Source organism: Oncorhynchus clarkii, chromosome 5, assembly GCF_045791955.1.
Source record: "Oncorhynchus clarkii lewisi isolate Uvic-CL-2024 chromosome 5, UVic_Ocla_1.0, whole genome shotgun sequence".
Classification (NCBI taxonomy): Eukaryota; Metazoa; Chordata; class Actinopteri; order Salmoniformes; family Salmonidae; genus Oncorhynchus; species Oncorhynchus clarkii.
The window spans coordinates 63,987,492-64,002,819 of record NC_092151.1 but is presented as its reverse complement, the minus strand read 5'-3'; the positions used below and the strand labels follow the sequence as shown (position 1 = coordinate 64,002,819).

The window sequence follows — 15,328 nt, the reverse complement described above, 5'->3', positions numbered from 1 at the left end:
TCTATGTTTAATATAACACATATACATTAAGTATTACTTTCGGTTGCCTATTCGGTTGCCTAAACGTGAAGTTTGTTCTATAGAAAGTATTTGACTCTAGTGACAAAATTAAAATTAAGGAAATTAGAAGGGGGGGGGGGGGGGGGGGGGGGTTGTCTTGCCTACCGAGACCCCCCTCCCCTTTCTATCTTGGGACTGCATGGCCTGGCACACTTCATAATCATTTTGGTAGCTCATGTTGACCAGTAGTGTGTGGTATTTGACTCAAGCCACAATATGAAGGAAAATATAAAGGGGGGATTTCGGCAGGCAAGAAAATGGCCTTTGCTGAAATCCCCCCTTTCTAATTTCCTTAATTTTGTCATTAGAGTCAAATACTTTCTGTGGCGGGGGGGGGGGGGGGGGGGGGGGGATTCTAGAAGGGGTACCTGAACGTACCCTCTTACCCTCCCATATTTTTACTCTGTGACTGCGGTCGATTTCCTGTTCTCTTTATCTGTTTGTCAAGACAACATTCATACTAAAAAACATAAAATAATCACAAACAACAAGTTATATGTTGTGGAAGACAGATATTTATGAAATAAATGTTTTACTTCGGAGCCAAAGCTTTTGATTTGATGTTACTATGCATTTTCTAATTAGTGGTCAGATTCAAATTAGGAAAACGATGTCGAATTTACAGTGTACACATTGTAGAATATGATTGGTTTGAAGAATGGAGTGATAAGAAATTAAACCAATTATAGTGGCCAGTAGGCGGGATTTCCGCTCTGATAATCAAAGTTAGCGGAAGCTATTCTTATGAAGCTAACCGCCTCATCTCGCGCTTTGGGAAGCTAGCTTTCCAGCTAGCAAGCGTAATCGTTTTGCAGGTTTCATGTCGACCTGAAAACGGCAAAGAAGCGACACATAAAGACACCCAGAGTTCGCTAAAGAAGAAAGTAAAGGCTGCACAGAAGAGCAGGACAATGCCGCACAATTTCCAACCCGGAGACCTGGTCTTCGCTAAAATGAAGGGGTACCCCCACTGGCCAGCCAGGGTAAGCTAGTAGCAGCCAGTGTGAAGGGGGGTGGGCGAAGGGGACGCTGGAGTTTCGCTGTGCATCCTTGTCAGTGACTGACATAGCTAATATTATATAGCCAGCTAGCCTTGACTCGTACTTGGAACTATATATAACTGTTTATCATTATTTTATTTTTTAAATCCTAGCAATCTGTTTGCAAGATGTTTGCGGGACCATCTATGGAAAAGTATAACCAGACTACTTTGTGAATGGCGTTCATGTTTGTCTTTTGTGCACGTATTTTGTCCAACCAGGCATCGCTAAGTAGTTACAGTACCTGTACTTTACTTTTGGTGTGTGTTGATTGAAGATGAAGCCTTCTTGATTTACAACTTTTTAGATTTGCTGCCCTATAAAATAATATCCGAGCTATAGTTAACTAACCAGGTGAGTTTTTGGTACAGTGTAAACACGTTTTATTTTCTGGAAATGCATGACTTTGATGTGACGTGTTCACTTGCCCCCAGGATGTTTTTGGCAGTGATTAGAACATTCTACAGATTCTACCAATCAAGGTGTCTGTCTGGAGTGAGGGGTCCAGACAAGGCCAAAATATTAATTAATTACTTCCAGCCTTCCTTTCCTCACTTGCCCAACCTGACTTAAGGATCAGACTACAAAGAGCAGTGAATATATTCTCTCCTGTACCTAATTTGGATATCTCTCACAATGTGTTTTTGGTTGTGTGGTTCTCATTCTCCTAGATTGAGGATGTGGCAGATGGAGCAGTAAAACCCCCTCCAAATAAAGTCCCCATCTTCTTCTTTGGGACTCATGAAACGTAAGTGCTGTGTCTCATTGATTTACAATAGCAGGAATTTCTTTGGATGGACTTGGTATACTACATCATCATTATCATTATGGTCCTTTTATTGCAGGGCTTCTCAAGGTTTTTGTGATCGCAAATTCATTAGGGACCCCATCATAATTAGAACACAAGCTCGAGTGAGATAAAATAGCATACAAGGAGTTGTACTAAGACTTTGGTAGTGCATTTTCCCCACCATACAGACCACTTGCTCCTGCCAAACGCTACGCCACCTCCACAGACTATAGTTTCTTCTCCGCTATTAAGTAAGTATGTAGAAAACGACAGAGCAACAGAATAATTTAGTGTGAGTCGTCAGTCTAGCATAGCATGGCCATACTAACCAAGTCTGGAGCCCTGGGAAGGAACATATTAAAGGCCCATCTCTTGGCATCAGAGAGAAGATTTTGCCGTTTTAAAGTTAATATCCTGCAGTTCTACACATTTTGTCATGGGGCAGAGATTTTTTTGTTGTAGCTTTAAAGCTAATATTGTGCTTTTATACATGCTTTACCATGAGGCAGAGAACTTTGCTATTTGAAAGCTTACATTACAGTGCATTATGTAAAAAAAAAATTTTTTTTTTTTTTTTTACATTTATTTATTTTAATTAATATAAGAAGTATTGAGTTGAAAAATGTATAACTAGGGGAGTACTGTGAATACCCATATCCATGTGAGCCTCCCATGCACATGTTGCCCAGAGTTCAGAACATCAATTGTAGATTGATAACATTTTATTGTGTTACACTTATTCCGTGAATCCCTTGGCCAACATTTGTTTAATCTGTTAGTAATATTCATAAAAATATATATTTTGAGATCTGGCCACGGTCCTCCTGCAGTATCTCGGGTCTGAGGGCCCCACTTTGAGAACCACTGCTTTATTGGATCAGCAGTTTAAAAAAAAAATTGAGACAGTGATGCAAACAGGAATGTTGTTGATTTGCATTTCTATTCCAGTTGTTTTTGTTGTCCCCAGCTACCTAATGTGTTGTATGTTGTTTAAGTATCATAACTCATATTTCTGTGGAGATGTATCCTCCCTGTTTGTTGGTGCACTGTATCTTCTTTAACTAATTTGAACCTTTTGAAACTCATTCATGTGTTTTTTGTTACTGGTTTATGTCTGAAGTGATCTAGGTCAATTGTGTGTTGAAGTTCAGTCTTTCATTTTGATCATACAGCACTTGTTTTACAAGATGGCAGATGAACTATTCTTAAACCACCACTAGGTGGCAAAAGATCCCTCAGTATTGTAGTTCATTACCAGTACATGGCGTTTACATCATGCAGAAACCTGGTGTGTCAGTTACCCTGAAAGCAGGGAGTGTGGCTGTGTCAAGTATCATCTTTTAATTCAGTGACTTAGAATTACATTCTCGTATATAGCATTGTCTTAACAAATCATGCTCTCTCTTCAGAGCATTCCTTGCACCAAAGGACCTTTTTGCATATGACAAGTACAGCGAGCGCTATGGGAAACCTAATAAAAGGAAGGGCTTCAATGAGGGCTTGTGTGAAATCCAGAACAACCCTCACGCCTCATACAGTGCTCCTGCAGTAAGTACATAATATCCTCAGAAGTCCAACTTGATACTGTTTCTGTAATACTGGCCAACTACAACTGAGTGCTGTTATCGCTGGTTTATTTATTTTTTCTGTACACTTAGGATCTGTTTAGGTCAGAGACTCATTGCCAAAGTTACCATACTGTTGGTGGTATTATCTGTTTGGTCAGCATTCTATCACATCTGTGTCTATCAACAAACACTTATGTTGGGGCATTATCTCTTCATTCACTCCCCAGCCTGTCAGCTCGTCTGACAGTGAAGCCAATGACGGTGCAGCAGGAAGTGAGGCAGAGGATGACGAGGAAGCAGTGGTGCCCACGAAAGCATATTCAGGAAGTGAAGTAAATTCTGACTCAGGAAGTGAGGATCGAGGAGGGGTGAAGAGGAAGGCCCCTGCTGCCAAGGTGACTGCAAAATTATAATTTCTGTGTTTTTGGATGTTAATTCCAACCAGACAACTGCTGTTGCTTAGATGTGCATCTGTCATAATATTACATCTCTTTTCTATCGCTCATTCAGCGGCCCCCTGTGAAGAAGACCCGGGGTTCGTCCAGTGACCGGGATGAAGAGGAGAGTGGCTCACCCTCGGAGCCAGACCCATCCCCTTCTGACTCAGACTCTGGGAAGAACAGTGACCAGGTCAGTTGACACATACAAAACAGTATGTTATACACTAGCATGATAACTTGGTGTTAATTTGATGGTATCTTGTTTGTTTTCCCCTGTAGGACTTCACCCCAGAGAAGAAGGCAGCAGCAGGCCGTGGCGGCGCCGGGAAGAAGGCTGGAGGTGGCAAAGGGAAGAAGGTGAGGAAAGGATGCCCTTCGGGTGTCAAACAGCCCTGGGTAGCTGAATAGATAAAGCACTGTTTATGGTTTCGCAGTGATTACTGGCTCTCTCATTATGCTTTTCTCTCTTTCTGGGATGCTGTAGGTGGTGTCGTCGGACTCCGACTCTGGGTCTCAGTCAGACAAGAAGAAAGGGGGCAGTGATTCAGAGGATCAGAAGCCACGGCCTGCTCTGTCTGGATCAGAATCCCAGTCTGGCTCCAAATCTGACACTGACTCAGAGCCACAGCCACCTCAACGGAAGGCTCCTCAAGCGCGCAAGAAAGGTGAGGGCTATTATGTCTGGTATCCCAGACAGTGAATGATAACTGTATTTGTCACTGCATAACCCTCTTCTCTGCCATTTGTCCCACTCAGAGAAGCCTCCGCCAAAGCCTCGGGGTGGACGGAAACCCAAAGCTGCCCCGGTCAGAGCACCGGCATCTTCCTCTGACAGTGATAGGTCAGCAACGCTCTAGTCTGTTCCACATTGGTTTTGCTCTCCGTTAAAACATTATAAATGACTTTTTTGTCAATAAATAAGTACATTATGAATGGTCTCCTGTACTACAGCGACAGTGAGCCGGACCGAGTCAGCGACTGGAAAAAGAGAGATGAAGAGCGTCGGAAAGAGCTGGAGGAACGGCGGAAGAAGGAGCAGGCAGAGGAGATCCTCAAGTATCGGGAGAGGGAGAAGGAAGAAGAAGAGCAGAGAAAGAAGGACAAGGAGAAGGGAAAGAGCAGTGGTGAAAACAGTTCAGATGAGGGTGTAGATCACCCACTGAAGAAGTCCAAGAAACCCCCACCGCCCCCCATCCCCGCCCCCTCTGACTCTGACTCTGGACCTGAGGTAACTAGCATGGAAGACTGTAAAGAGGTGACATTTGCTTGTTTTAGAATAGATTTGTTGAACATTGTATTTTTCCCCCATTCAGGTGAAAGCATCTGCAAAGCGTTCAGACAACCAGAAGAAAGGGAGAACAAAGAAAGAGAGAGATCATGGTAAAGGCAAAAAGGAGAAAGATGTGAAGGAAAAGCGAACCCAGCGGTCAGAGGAGAGGCCCCGAGTGAGGTAAATTGCACATGGCTGAACAAGACAAAAGACCAGAGCACAGATCTCATTAGATGTTATCTTCATTAAATATAAATGCACACAGATCACTGAGCTCTCTCCCTCAGGTCCAAGCCTGACAAGCCCAAACGCAAACCAGAGAGACCTCCAGAGAGGAAAGCAGAGAAGAAAAAAGGTCAGAGCTCAATGTTACTCTCAGTCCACCAATCCACTGTGTCCATTTGGAAACCCTGCATATGGACAACTAATTGTGACAAATGGTTGGTCAGATACAGTGCCATGTAATATAAACTTTTTGTGTCCTCACTCCTTGTCTTTTTGTGTCTATACACAGAGCCAACTCCAGATGAAAAGTTGCAGAAGCTCCACGCTGACATCAAGTTTGCACTGAAAGTGGACAACCCAGTGAGTAACCATATAAGGGGCTCCCTTCATTGTCAACAGAAAAGTTATTGTCACATAGTTGTGATTTTACAAGCAGCATGAGGAACCACATTTTTTTATTTGACCAATTAGGGGTTCCTTGCACATAGAATACTGCAATGGCGTTGTCTGTTCTGCAGGACATAGAGCGCTGTCTACAGGCCCTGGCGGAGCTGGAAGCTGTGCCGGTCACCAGCCACATCCTGCAGAAGAACTCAGATGTTATTGCCACGCTTAAAAAGGTGCCTATCCATCTGAACCTCTTAATAAAAGTTAAACTTGCATACTGAACAAAAATATAAATGCAACAATTTCAAAGATTTTACTGAGTTACAGTTCATATAAGGAAATCATTAAATTGAAAGGTCCTAATCTATGGATTTAATAGATCTATTAGGCCATTATTTGACCCTAATCATGTGGGAATACAGATATGCATCTGTTGGTCACAGACACTTTAAAAAAATAAATGGGCCTCACAATCAGGATCTCGTCATGGTATCTCTGTATTCAAATTGCCATTGATAAAATGCAGTTGTGTTCGTTGTCCATAGGTTATGCCTGCCCATACCATCACCCCACTGCCGCCATGCGGCACTCTGTTCACAACATTGACATCACAACACACACGTGGTCTGTGGTTGAGGCTGGTTGGACTTATTCCCAAATTTTCTAAAACAATGTTGAAGGTGGTTTATGGTAGAGAAATGAACATTCAATTTTCTGGCAACAGCGCTGGTGGACTGTGGTGTTGTGTGACAACTGTACATTTCAGTGGCCTTTTATTGTCCCCAGCACAAGTTGCACCTGTTTAATGATCATGCTGTTTAATCAGCTTCTTGATATGCCCACACCTGTCAGGTGGAGGGGTTATCTGTTTTAAAGAATAAATACTGACTAATAGGGATGTAAGCAAATTTGAGATCTTTCTGGGATCTTTTATTTAAGCTCATGAAATATGGGACCCAAACTTTACATGTTGCGTTTATATTTTTGTTCAGTGTAGATCCTCTGTGTATATCTCATCCCCTGTTTTTGGCCCCTTTGAACTCCGCTGATATTGTTCTGATTGATGTTTGTTACTATAGATCCGTCGATACAAAGCAAGCAGTGACGTAATGGAAAAGGCCAGCCAGGTCTACAACAAATTAAAGGGGCAGTTTGTGGTCAAGTCTGAAATGCCAAGTAAACACAAAGCTGAGGGAAAGGAGCAGGAAGAGAATGGGAAGGAGACACCAAACACAGGTAATTCTCTCAGCCAAAACTTTTACCATCACTGCTGATGGACTTATTTACATTTTCTGTTTTTCCTCCTATGGCTATTACCCCTCTTAAAGGAGAAGTTCACTATGGCATTAATTCATAGACTTTATTTTTCAATGTGTGTAACAACGAAATTAAAGGTCCTTCATTTGTAGCCAATCAATTGATTTTGCATAACTCGTCATCAGATGTAACACCTGTGAATGGGGAATCAGAAGTCCAGAAAAAGGAATGCACTGAGCTGGAGGATACCCCAAAGTCACCGGTCCAGGAAGTGAATGATGAGCATGTGGCTTCAAGCCCCAACAGGTAAACGGCCTCCTATGTCACACCTTTGTGTACTTCCTTTATTTCTGCTAATATTTGTTCAAAGTATCCATGGTAATATATTGCTCTACTCATTGGTACTTTGCTACCATCACAACGGTATATGTGGCTCTAGTTCTGAAGTCTTGTCTCTTCTCCATGGTAGGCGAAGTCCTGATAGTCCTGCTGAGCAGCAGACGAACACTGATGAAACACACCACGCTCTCTCTACAGAAACAGAACCGACAGCGATGGAGAGCTGAAGAACTCTGAAGAAAATGGAATACAATTGTTTACCACAGCTAAAAGGAAAGCTCACTAGTCTCGTGCCAGATACATGGCGCTCTGCAGACCACTTTGATGTACGCCATTGTATTTTTCAATTTTTATAGGACACCTTGGCCCGTCCCCAATTCCTCCCCCTCAAGCTACCATGCTTTTTTTTCTGCCACATGAACTCTAACTTTGGTCTTTCATACAGTATTTATAATGAGAGATTCAATTTTTAGCACTTCTAACAAGAAATCGAAGGGGGAGAGGAGTCTTGTTCTGCTTTGAAGTAACTGTACTGTCACGTTAGTCAAGGCATCTGTTGGCTTTGCTTGAGAATGATATTGAAGCCTACAGAACCTAGAAAAGGCTAATGGTGGATAAGTATGAGTCTGGTACTTTTTGTGAGTTTTTATTTTTTTATCTGGTCTGTTCTTATTAATCCAGTCGCATCATATAAATATTAAGCCAGTGAACGGAACCACATCACATGTTTTCCAATTAAGTTCCACCTGCTTTTTATTTTTTTTATTTTTTTACAATTATGTTTTCTGATATTGCATCTGCTTTTGATTTACTGAATGCTGTGGAATTATTCACTGTCATCTGGTTTTTCCCTCTACCATCTGCTTTCAAGAATTAGCCTAATTAATGTGATAATACACATTGTGTACAGACTAAATGATATTATCTTGATCCAAGTTGTCCAGATCCCATGTAGCTGGAGCCCATTTGACGTTTGTCATACATACTATGTAAAATATTTAGTTGAGTTAAATCAAGATCTCAGCGTTGTGGTCATAATCTGAACACTTCTGTCATTGAAGGCTTCAAAGAAGTCCCATATTCTCATAAATGTAGTTGGATTAGGGTGTAATAAATGTATACATACAAGTTGTAATTTACAACCCTTGTAACCAATCTAGCGAAGAGGAATTGCAGTGAATAATGTGGACCTATGCATGCGGTCAGCGGTGTAAAATTGTTTACAAATAACCTATTATACAGTTATGCAAGTTAAATAGCAGAGTAATTGCCATCCTTGTACATGAAAATGTTCATGCAAGTTAATACTCATTGGTTTGGCTGTGGCAAAGAAAGAGCTACTGTGGACATGGTGATGAATAGAGACTACAACTGGAAAATGATAATGCATTAACATTGCAAGCCGAGTACTAAGCATATATTTAATTATCATAATGAGAATCCCACATTATTACACACAGTCAGCTGACGTTAGACGCCATTTTGTCAGCCATTTCCTATACGGATCCACTGCCAGTGTGTCTGCACAGTTATAGTACGCCCCATCTGGCTTTTCCTTCTCTGCCCGGGATTAGTAAACAATTACGAATCCCCAAAAAACGGTATCCGGGTGGATGAGAGACTGTCTAGCGGGCCGGCTAGCATCCAAAAGACCTCTACCAAGCGCTTTGTCCCCGAGGACAGAAGCGAAAAAAGTCAGCCATGGCTTTGAAGATTGTTAAAGGGAGCATCGATCGGATGTTCGATAAAAACCTTCAAGATTTAGTACGTGGAATTAGGAATCACAAGGAAGATGAGGTAAAACGATTAGCTGTGTTTTCGGAAATGTCTGATTACCACTGTCAGTAAGTCGATGTTTAACATATCTCATTGCTAAATATTCTGGTTAGCCAGCTACAATAGCTCACCTATTTGATAGCCATTCCAACCTTATGCCTCTACCCGGTATGCTATCCAAATAGCTAAATAAGTAAGGAGTCTTGTCATGAAGTTCATCAGGACTGAGTAGGCAACCTAATATCAACTCCGTGGTTGCATTAGTTAACTCGGTAACTGTCAATGTGCCATTGCTCGATAATCGTAATTTGGCTAGCAAGCTAACATTAGCAGTTTTCATCGCCACTTTACATAGCTAGCTATTCATTTAGCAGATTGGTATTATCCAGAGAACACTTTTTTTTGTTTCGTACTGGTCCTCTGTGGGACACGAATCCACAACCCTGGCGTTGCAAGCGCTATATTCTGCTAACTGAGCCACACGGGACGCTTCAAATATGATGGGTCTTGCACGAAATACTACTTGTTACCAGTTGTGGAACGCTACCCTTTTACTACTCATGGCAACTGCTTTCAGGTGAAGCTAATTAGCTAGCAAGTGACAACTAAGAGGCTAACTGGCAGTAACGTTAGCTACATTTATTCACCTCAGCTGATGTGATCAGGATGATGCGCGTAATAATTTTCCTTCAGCACTATTTTTCTATTGTTCGCTAATTGACAGTAGCTAGGAAAAAAATTGTGAGTTCACTTTGTGTATATTCATCTCCTATTGGATTAATGAAAACATTGACATGCAAACGAAGTCTAGACGATTTTGTAGGCCTCGCTCTACAGCGTCAGTCAGTGACAACGTTGCATAGGTAGACGAAAGGATGCTTCATCCACAACTCTTCTGACTGGAAAAACAGAGGTCCATTTATCCAAACTACTACACTTTCGCCACCATTTTAATTCATTTGGTTTGTACAGTTGTGGGAAATAGGTGACGTGACACTCCTAAAGAGTGCAGATTACCGGATGCTAGGTTTATGCAAATTGTAGATTTCATAATCATGCTTTATTGATATGGCTGTAGACTATACTAGCTCTGTGTACTGCGTTAGCAACATCAGAGGACATCCAATGTGGTGTGGAAAAAATGAATATTAAGTATTGCCATAACAGGGAACAGTCTCATAACGGTTGATTAAAGTTCCCTGTGATATGACAGCTTTTATGGTAGAAAATGCTTCTGTCTTCATGGGTGTCACACCAGTGTTTTCAGGATGATGCTGTGTTCTGCAAATTAGATCATCAAAGAATCAGCATCATCACAGAGGGTGACAGTGGGTTGGTCTATAGTCTGTCCAATAGAGGGCACTGTTTGAATGAGATTTGGAGGTGGAAGTTGCTCCAGAATTAATTCCTTAGTTTTAAAACCGATTTTAAGTTTTTGGGAAATTATGTCACTTAGTGGAGACTATTATGCTGTTAGGCTGGATGTATTGCTACCATTCCAAAAAAGATGCAATTCAGTAGCTAGGACATAGGGAGTCTCTTATTGCAGAAGAGTGAGCTGGACCAATGTTGAATTGGGAATGGGATTTAGGCCTAGGTGTAACATTGTGAGTTGACCTGTTCTACCATTTTAAGTCTTGGTTTATTTTTATACACGCCTTGATTGCTCCTCTTTTCAGTTCGTTGCAGCTAGCGACTGGAACGAGCTGCAACAAACACTCAAACTAGACAGTTTTATCTCCATCTCTTCATTTAAAGACTCAATCATGGACACTTACTGACAGTTGTGGCTGCTTAGTGTGATGTATTGTTGTCTCTACCTTTCCCTTTGTGCTGTTGTCTGTGCCCAACAATGTTTGTACCCTGTTTTGTGCTGCTACATGTTGGGCTGCTGCCATGTTGTTGCTACCATGTTGTTGTGTTGCTGCCATGCTATGTTGTCTTAGGTTTCTCTTTATGTAGTGTTGTCTCTCGTTGTGATGTGTTTTGTCCTATATTTTTATTACATTTATTTGTATATTTAATTCCAGCCCCCATCCCCTCAGGGGGCCTTTTTACTTTTGGTAGGCCGTCATTGTAAATAAGAATTTGTTCTTAACTGACTTGCCTAGTTAAATAAAAGTAAAAAAGTGTATATATATATATATATATTATCCTGACTAGTTAAATAAAATTTAAAAAAATGGATAGCTGCTGCTGGATTCCACAGAGCTATGGTGGCCACTGAAGAATCATTTGCCCAGTCAGTTTTCTGGCAAAAGAAAGTAAATGTTTTGTTATGTGCTTTTTCATTGCTTAGCCAGACCGACAAAGCATGATATCTTTGACCACTGTACTAAACCATGATCTTTTGATTCAGGTCCTACTGTGGTCCCTTTTGTGTAACTTAACCATGCTTACTAAGTTAAGGTGTTGGATACCCAGCCAACAGTGGACAGCTCACTGAAATATTAATGCCTTGTGTGTGTTCTCTCCAGACCTGGACTCTATTTGCTTTATGCATGTAGGGATATAATACAGCCAAACCTATTCTACTTAGTCACACCCTCATTTAAAAGGGAAGCTAATCTAAAAAGGTGTTAAGGCACACAATGCAACTGATATTAAATTGTAGAAGACAATAATATGTAACACTAACAGGGATGTTGTGGGCTCCTGAGTGGCGCAGCGGTCTAAGGCACTGCATCTCAGTTCTAGAGGCGTCACTACAGACCCTGGTTCAATTCCAGGCTGTATCACAACCGGCCGTGATTGGAAGTTCTATAGGGCGGCGCACAATTGGCCCAGCATTCGTTAGGGTTTGGCCGGGGTAGGCCGCCATTGTAAATAAGAATTGGTTCTTATCTGACTTGCCTAGTTAAATATGTGTATATATGTATGTATGTGTGTATATATATATATGTGTATATATATGTATATGTGTATATGTGTATATATATATATATATATGTATGTATGTATATATGTATATATATGTGTATATGTGTATGTGTATATATATATATATATATATATGTGTGTGTGTGTGTGTGTGTATATATGTATATGTATATGTGTATATATATATATACATACATACATACATACATACATACATACATACATATACATATGTATGTATGTATGTATATATATACATATATATATATATATATATGTGTATATATACATACATACATACATACATACATACATACGTACGTACGTATGTATGTATGTATATATATATGTGTGTATGTATATAGATATGTCCCTGGAAGAAGAACTGTGTCTGAGAAGGTCTCTCCCTGTACCTCCTGGAGAACCTGCTGTGCTAGCACAATGTAGGCCTTGGCTGTAGAATAGCTATTCCAATTAATTCAATAGGATCTGAATCGGTCGTTGAGTCAGAATGTGATAGCAGAGCACTCTGGTGATTTCAGAGCATGGTCCTGTGTGTCCATGCTCTGCAGCCTAGAGTACAAGCCACCCTCCCTCTTCCCCCTGTCACTGTCTCATGACTGCAGACACATGACCAGCACACTTGTATTATAGAGCTCTCTCTGTGTGTGTGTGTGTGTGTGTGTCCAAGGTTCTGTTCCACCAATGTTTTTTACTCTGCTCTATCAGAAAGTCTAACCATGCTAAACAGTCTCTGTTTAGCAGATAAATGTAGAATAAAACCTTGAATTAAAGGTTACTCACTACTTATTCTTTAATTCCAAGTTCAGAATAAAACCCATTCAACCGTAGACTGAAAAATCCTAACAAGCCTAAAACATTTCTGATCAGAAGCTCTGTTTGATTATCCTTTATTTTATAGATGTATAAAATTAATGACATTTCAAATGACCTTAGGACTTCTCCCCTTAGACTATTTGTAAACTGTTTCACGGAGGTCAACCAGGAGAGGAAAGTAAAATATCATGTGGAGGTTGTCATTGCTCTGTCTGATGTTCCTCTGTCTCTTCTCAGGCTAAGTACATCTCTACCTGCATTGATGAGATCAAGCAGGAGCTCAAGCAGGACAACATTGCTGTCAAGGCCAATGCTGTGTGCAAACTCACCTACGTAAGACCACAGACCAGCACCCCTCGCTCAAACTGCCGTCACTGAAATTGCCCTCACTGAAACTTTCCTCCCAGTGAACAGCACAGAGATGCGCAAGCAAAAACACTAGCTATATATCCTTGGCCTACTCTGCATACTTTTTCACTTGATAGCATGTACTTTGAATACTGCCGTACTCAGGAAAAGCTCTTTTTGATAATGCATTTAGCTCTCACTGTCCACAGGGACAGCATAGTGGATGTTCAATGTCCTCTCCCCTGGTGTGTTAACAGTTACAGATGCTGGGCTATGATGTCAGCTGGGCTGCATTCAACATCGTGGAAGTCATGAGTTCCTCAAAATTCACATACAAGGTGCAAAAGTGAAATAATGTGCTTCTATAATGTTGGTATTTGAGAATGTTCTACTCAAGATTTAATTTGCCATAGGTCAGAGGTTTAACATGTGCTTTTTCCTCCAGAGAATTGGTTACCTGGCTGCCTCCCAGTGCTTTCATGAGAGCACTGATGTCATCATGCTGACAACCAATCAGATCCGAAAGGTCAGTGTTGCTATTTTCCCCTGACTTTTGGCCTGCAGGTCTCTGATTAAAGACCAGCTCTGAAACCTGCTATTTCCTTCCCCCTCCTTCTATTTCTTTCTCCTCTTTTGCTTTCTCTCTTTTTTTCATAATTTTTTTTCTCTCAGGATCTGAGCAGTCCTAACCAGTACGACACTGGCGTGGCTCTCACTGGCCTCTCCTGCTTCGTGACCCCTGACCTGGCTCGGGACCTGGCCAATGACATCATGACTCTTGTGAGTCACATTCTCAGCTTCAAGTTCTTTTTACACATTTTGTCTGTTTCATGCTTCTCTGACCTATCTCTGCTTGTGCTGCAGATGTCCCACACAAAGCCGTACATCAGGAAGAAGGCCGTACTTATCATGTACAAGGTGTTCCTGAAGTACCCAGAGTCTCTGCGTCCTGCTTTCCCCAGGCTGAAGGAGAAACTGGAAGACCCTGACCCTGGTGAGAGAGACTACCTAGTACCTACCTACTTCTCTGTTGGTTGGGGCCAGACAGGTTTTTTTTATCACCTTGAATCATAAATTATGCAATAACTAAGGAATTTTGTGTCGTAACTGGTGGAAGCTTTTTCAAATGATTTGAATGCATTTCACCTCATTCGTATCATAATGTCCTTCAGCATGTGTGATGCCTCTGTCCTGTAGGGGTCCAGTCAGCGGCTGTTAATGTCATCTGTGAGCTGGCCAGGAGAAACCCCAAGAACTACCTGTCTCTTGCCCCACTCTTCTTCAAGCTCATGACCTCCTCCACCAACAATTGGGTCCTCATCAAGATCATCAAGCTGGTGAGTGAACAGGGAGCTGTGGGAATGAATGTGTGTCAGTAACAAATTATTGCCAAGTATCACAACATGGAGAGGTGTTGCGCCATTAGTGTGTTTGTGTGCGTTTCAGTTTGGTGCCCTCACACCCCTGGAGCCTCGCTTGGGGAAGAAGCTGATTGAGCCCCTAACAAACCTCATCCACAGGTAAAACACACACACAGAGATCCAACCAATAGGTGTTTTGTTCAATCCCTATAACAAAATGTTGTCTGATGAAAATAATGACCTTCTGTCTATCCCTACTCCTTTTCTTACCCCTTCTTCCTCTCTCACAGTACCTCGGCTATGTCACTTCTATATGAATGTGTCAACACTGTAATAGCAGGTCAGTATTCGTCTTCTCACTTCTTCTTTTTGTAGGTACATTTTAGTCTGTGTGGGGGGTAGGCATCCCTCTTTGTGAAGCTTGCGTGTTAACTGGGCTTGCCCACATCTTCAGTTATTTCTGGCTCATAAACAGTCATAATAAAAACACAATATTCTCTGTGCTATGTCTATAATCTTCAATGTGGGCAGTTGTTTTTTTTGTACCAATGAGGAGGTTGTGTTGACTATGCGGTTTGTTTTATGTGAAGTGAAAAACATCACTGTGCTTTTAAGATCGCAGCTTGTGATAAGTTGTTTTTGACAAGTTTGTAGAGTTGTTGTCACAGCAGGATCTGATTGTCGTTGTCCTCTGTTGCAGTGTTGATTTCCCTGTCCTCCGGGATGCCAAATCACAGTGCTAGTATTCAG

The 15,328-nt window shown here is 41.4% G+C and overlaps 2 protein-coding genes across 10 annotated transcripts in view; both read left to right on the top strand.

The window, feature by feature from the left end:
• The first annotated feature begins 784 nt into the window (after positions 1-784).
• On the top strand, positions 785-8,504 carry LOC139409199 (hepatoma-derived growth factor-related protein 2-like). The gene is made up of 16 exons (XM_071154021.1): positions 785-1,043; positions 1,772-1,848; positions 3,300-3,438; positions 3,686-3,853; positions 3,969-4,088; positions 4,178-4,255; positions 4,383-4,563; positions 4,655-4,739; positions 4,850-5,126; positions 5,212-5,348; positions 5,456-5,523; positions 5,683-5,753; positions 5,912-6,013; positions 6,860-7,016; positions 7,223-7,343; positions 7,507-8,504. Exons 1-16 carry the CDS (start codon positions 972-974, stop codon positions 7,601-7,603), a joined length of 1,950 nt encoding a protein of 649 aa, XP_071010122.1. The 5' UTR covers positions 785-971; the 3' UTR covers positions 7,604-8,504.
• A 350-nt stretch (positions 8,505-8,854) lies between these two features.
• LOC139409198 (AP-3 complex subunit delta-1-like) overlaps positions 8,855-15,328 on the top strand; it is a 30,523-nt gene continuing 24,049 nt past the window's right edge. For 7 of the 9 annotated variants that reach the window (XM_071154020.1, XM_071154015.1, XM_071154012.1 and 4 more), the window contains exons 1-10: positions 8,864-9,173; positions 13,107-13,202; positions 13,475-13,555; positions 13,663-13,743; positions 13,890-13,997; positions 14,082-14,211; positions 14,415-14,554; positions 14,664-14,737; positions 14,869-14,918; positions 15,279-15,328. In XM_071154020.1, the coding sequence (XP_071010121.1) occupies positions 9,078-9,173; positions 13,107-13,202; positions 13,475-13,555; positions 13,663-13,743; positions 13,890-13,997; positions 14,082-14,211; positions 14,415-14,554; positions 14,664-14,737; positions 14,869-14,918; positions 15,279-15,328 (906 nt within the window). In that variant the 5' untranslated portion in view covers positions 8,864-9,077. Of the gene's footprint in view, positions 9,174-13,106; positions 13,203-13,474; positions 13,556-13,662; positions 13,744-13,889; positions 13,998-14,081; positions 14,212-14,414; positions 14,555-14,663; positions 14,738-14,868; positions 14,919-15,278 lie in introns of all 9 variants that reach the window. The other 2 variants (XM_071154016.1, XM_071154014.1) reach the window with 1 other exon arrangement.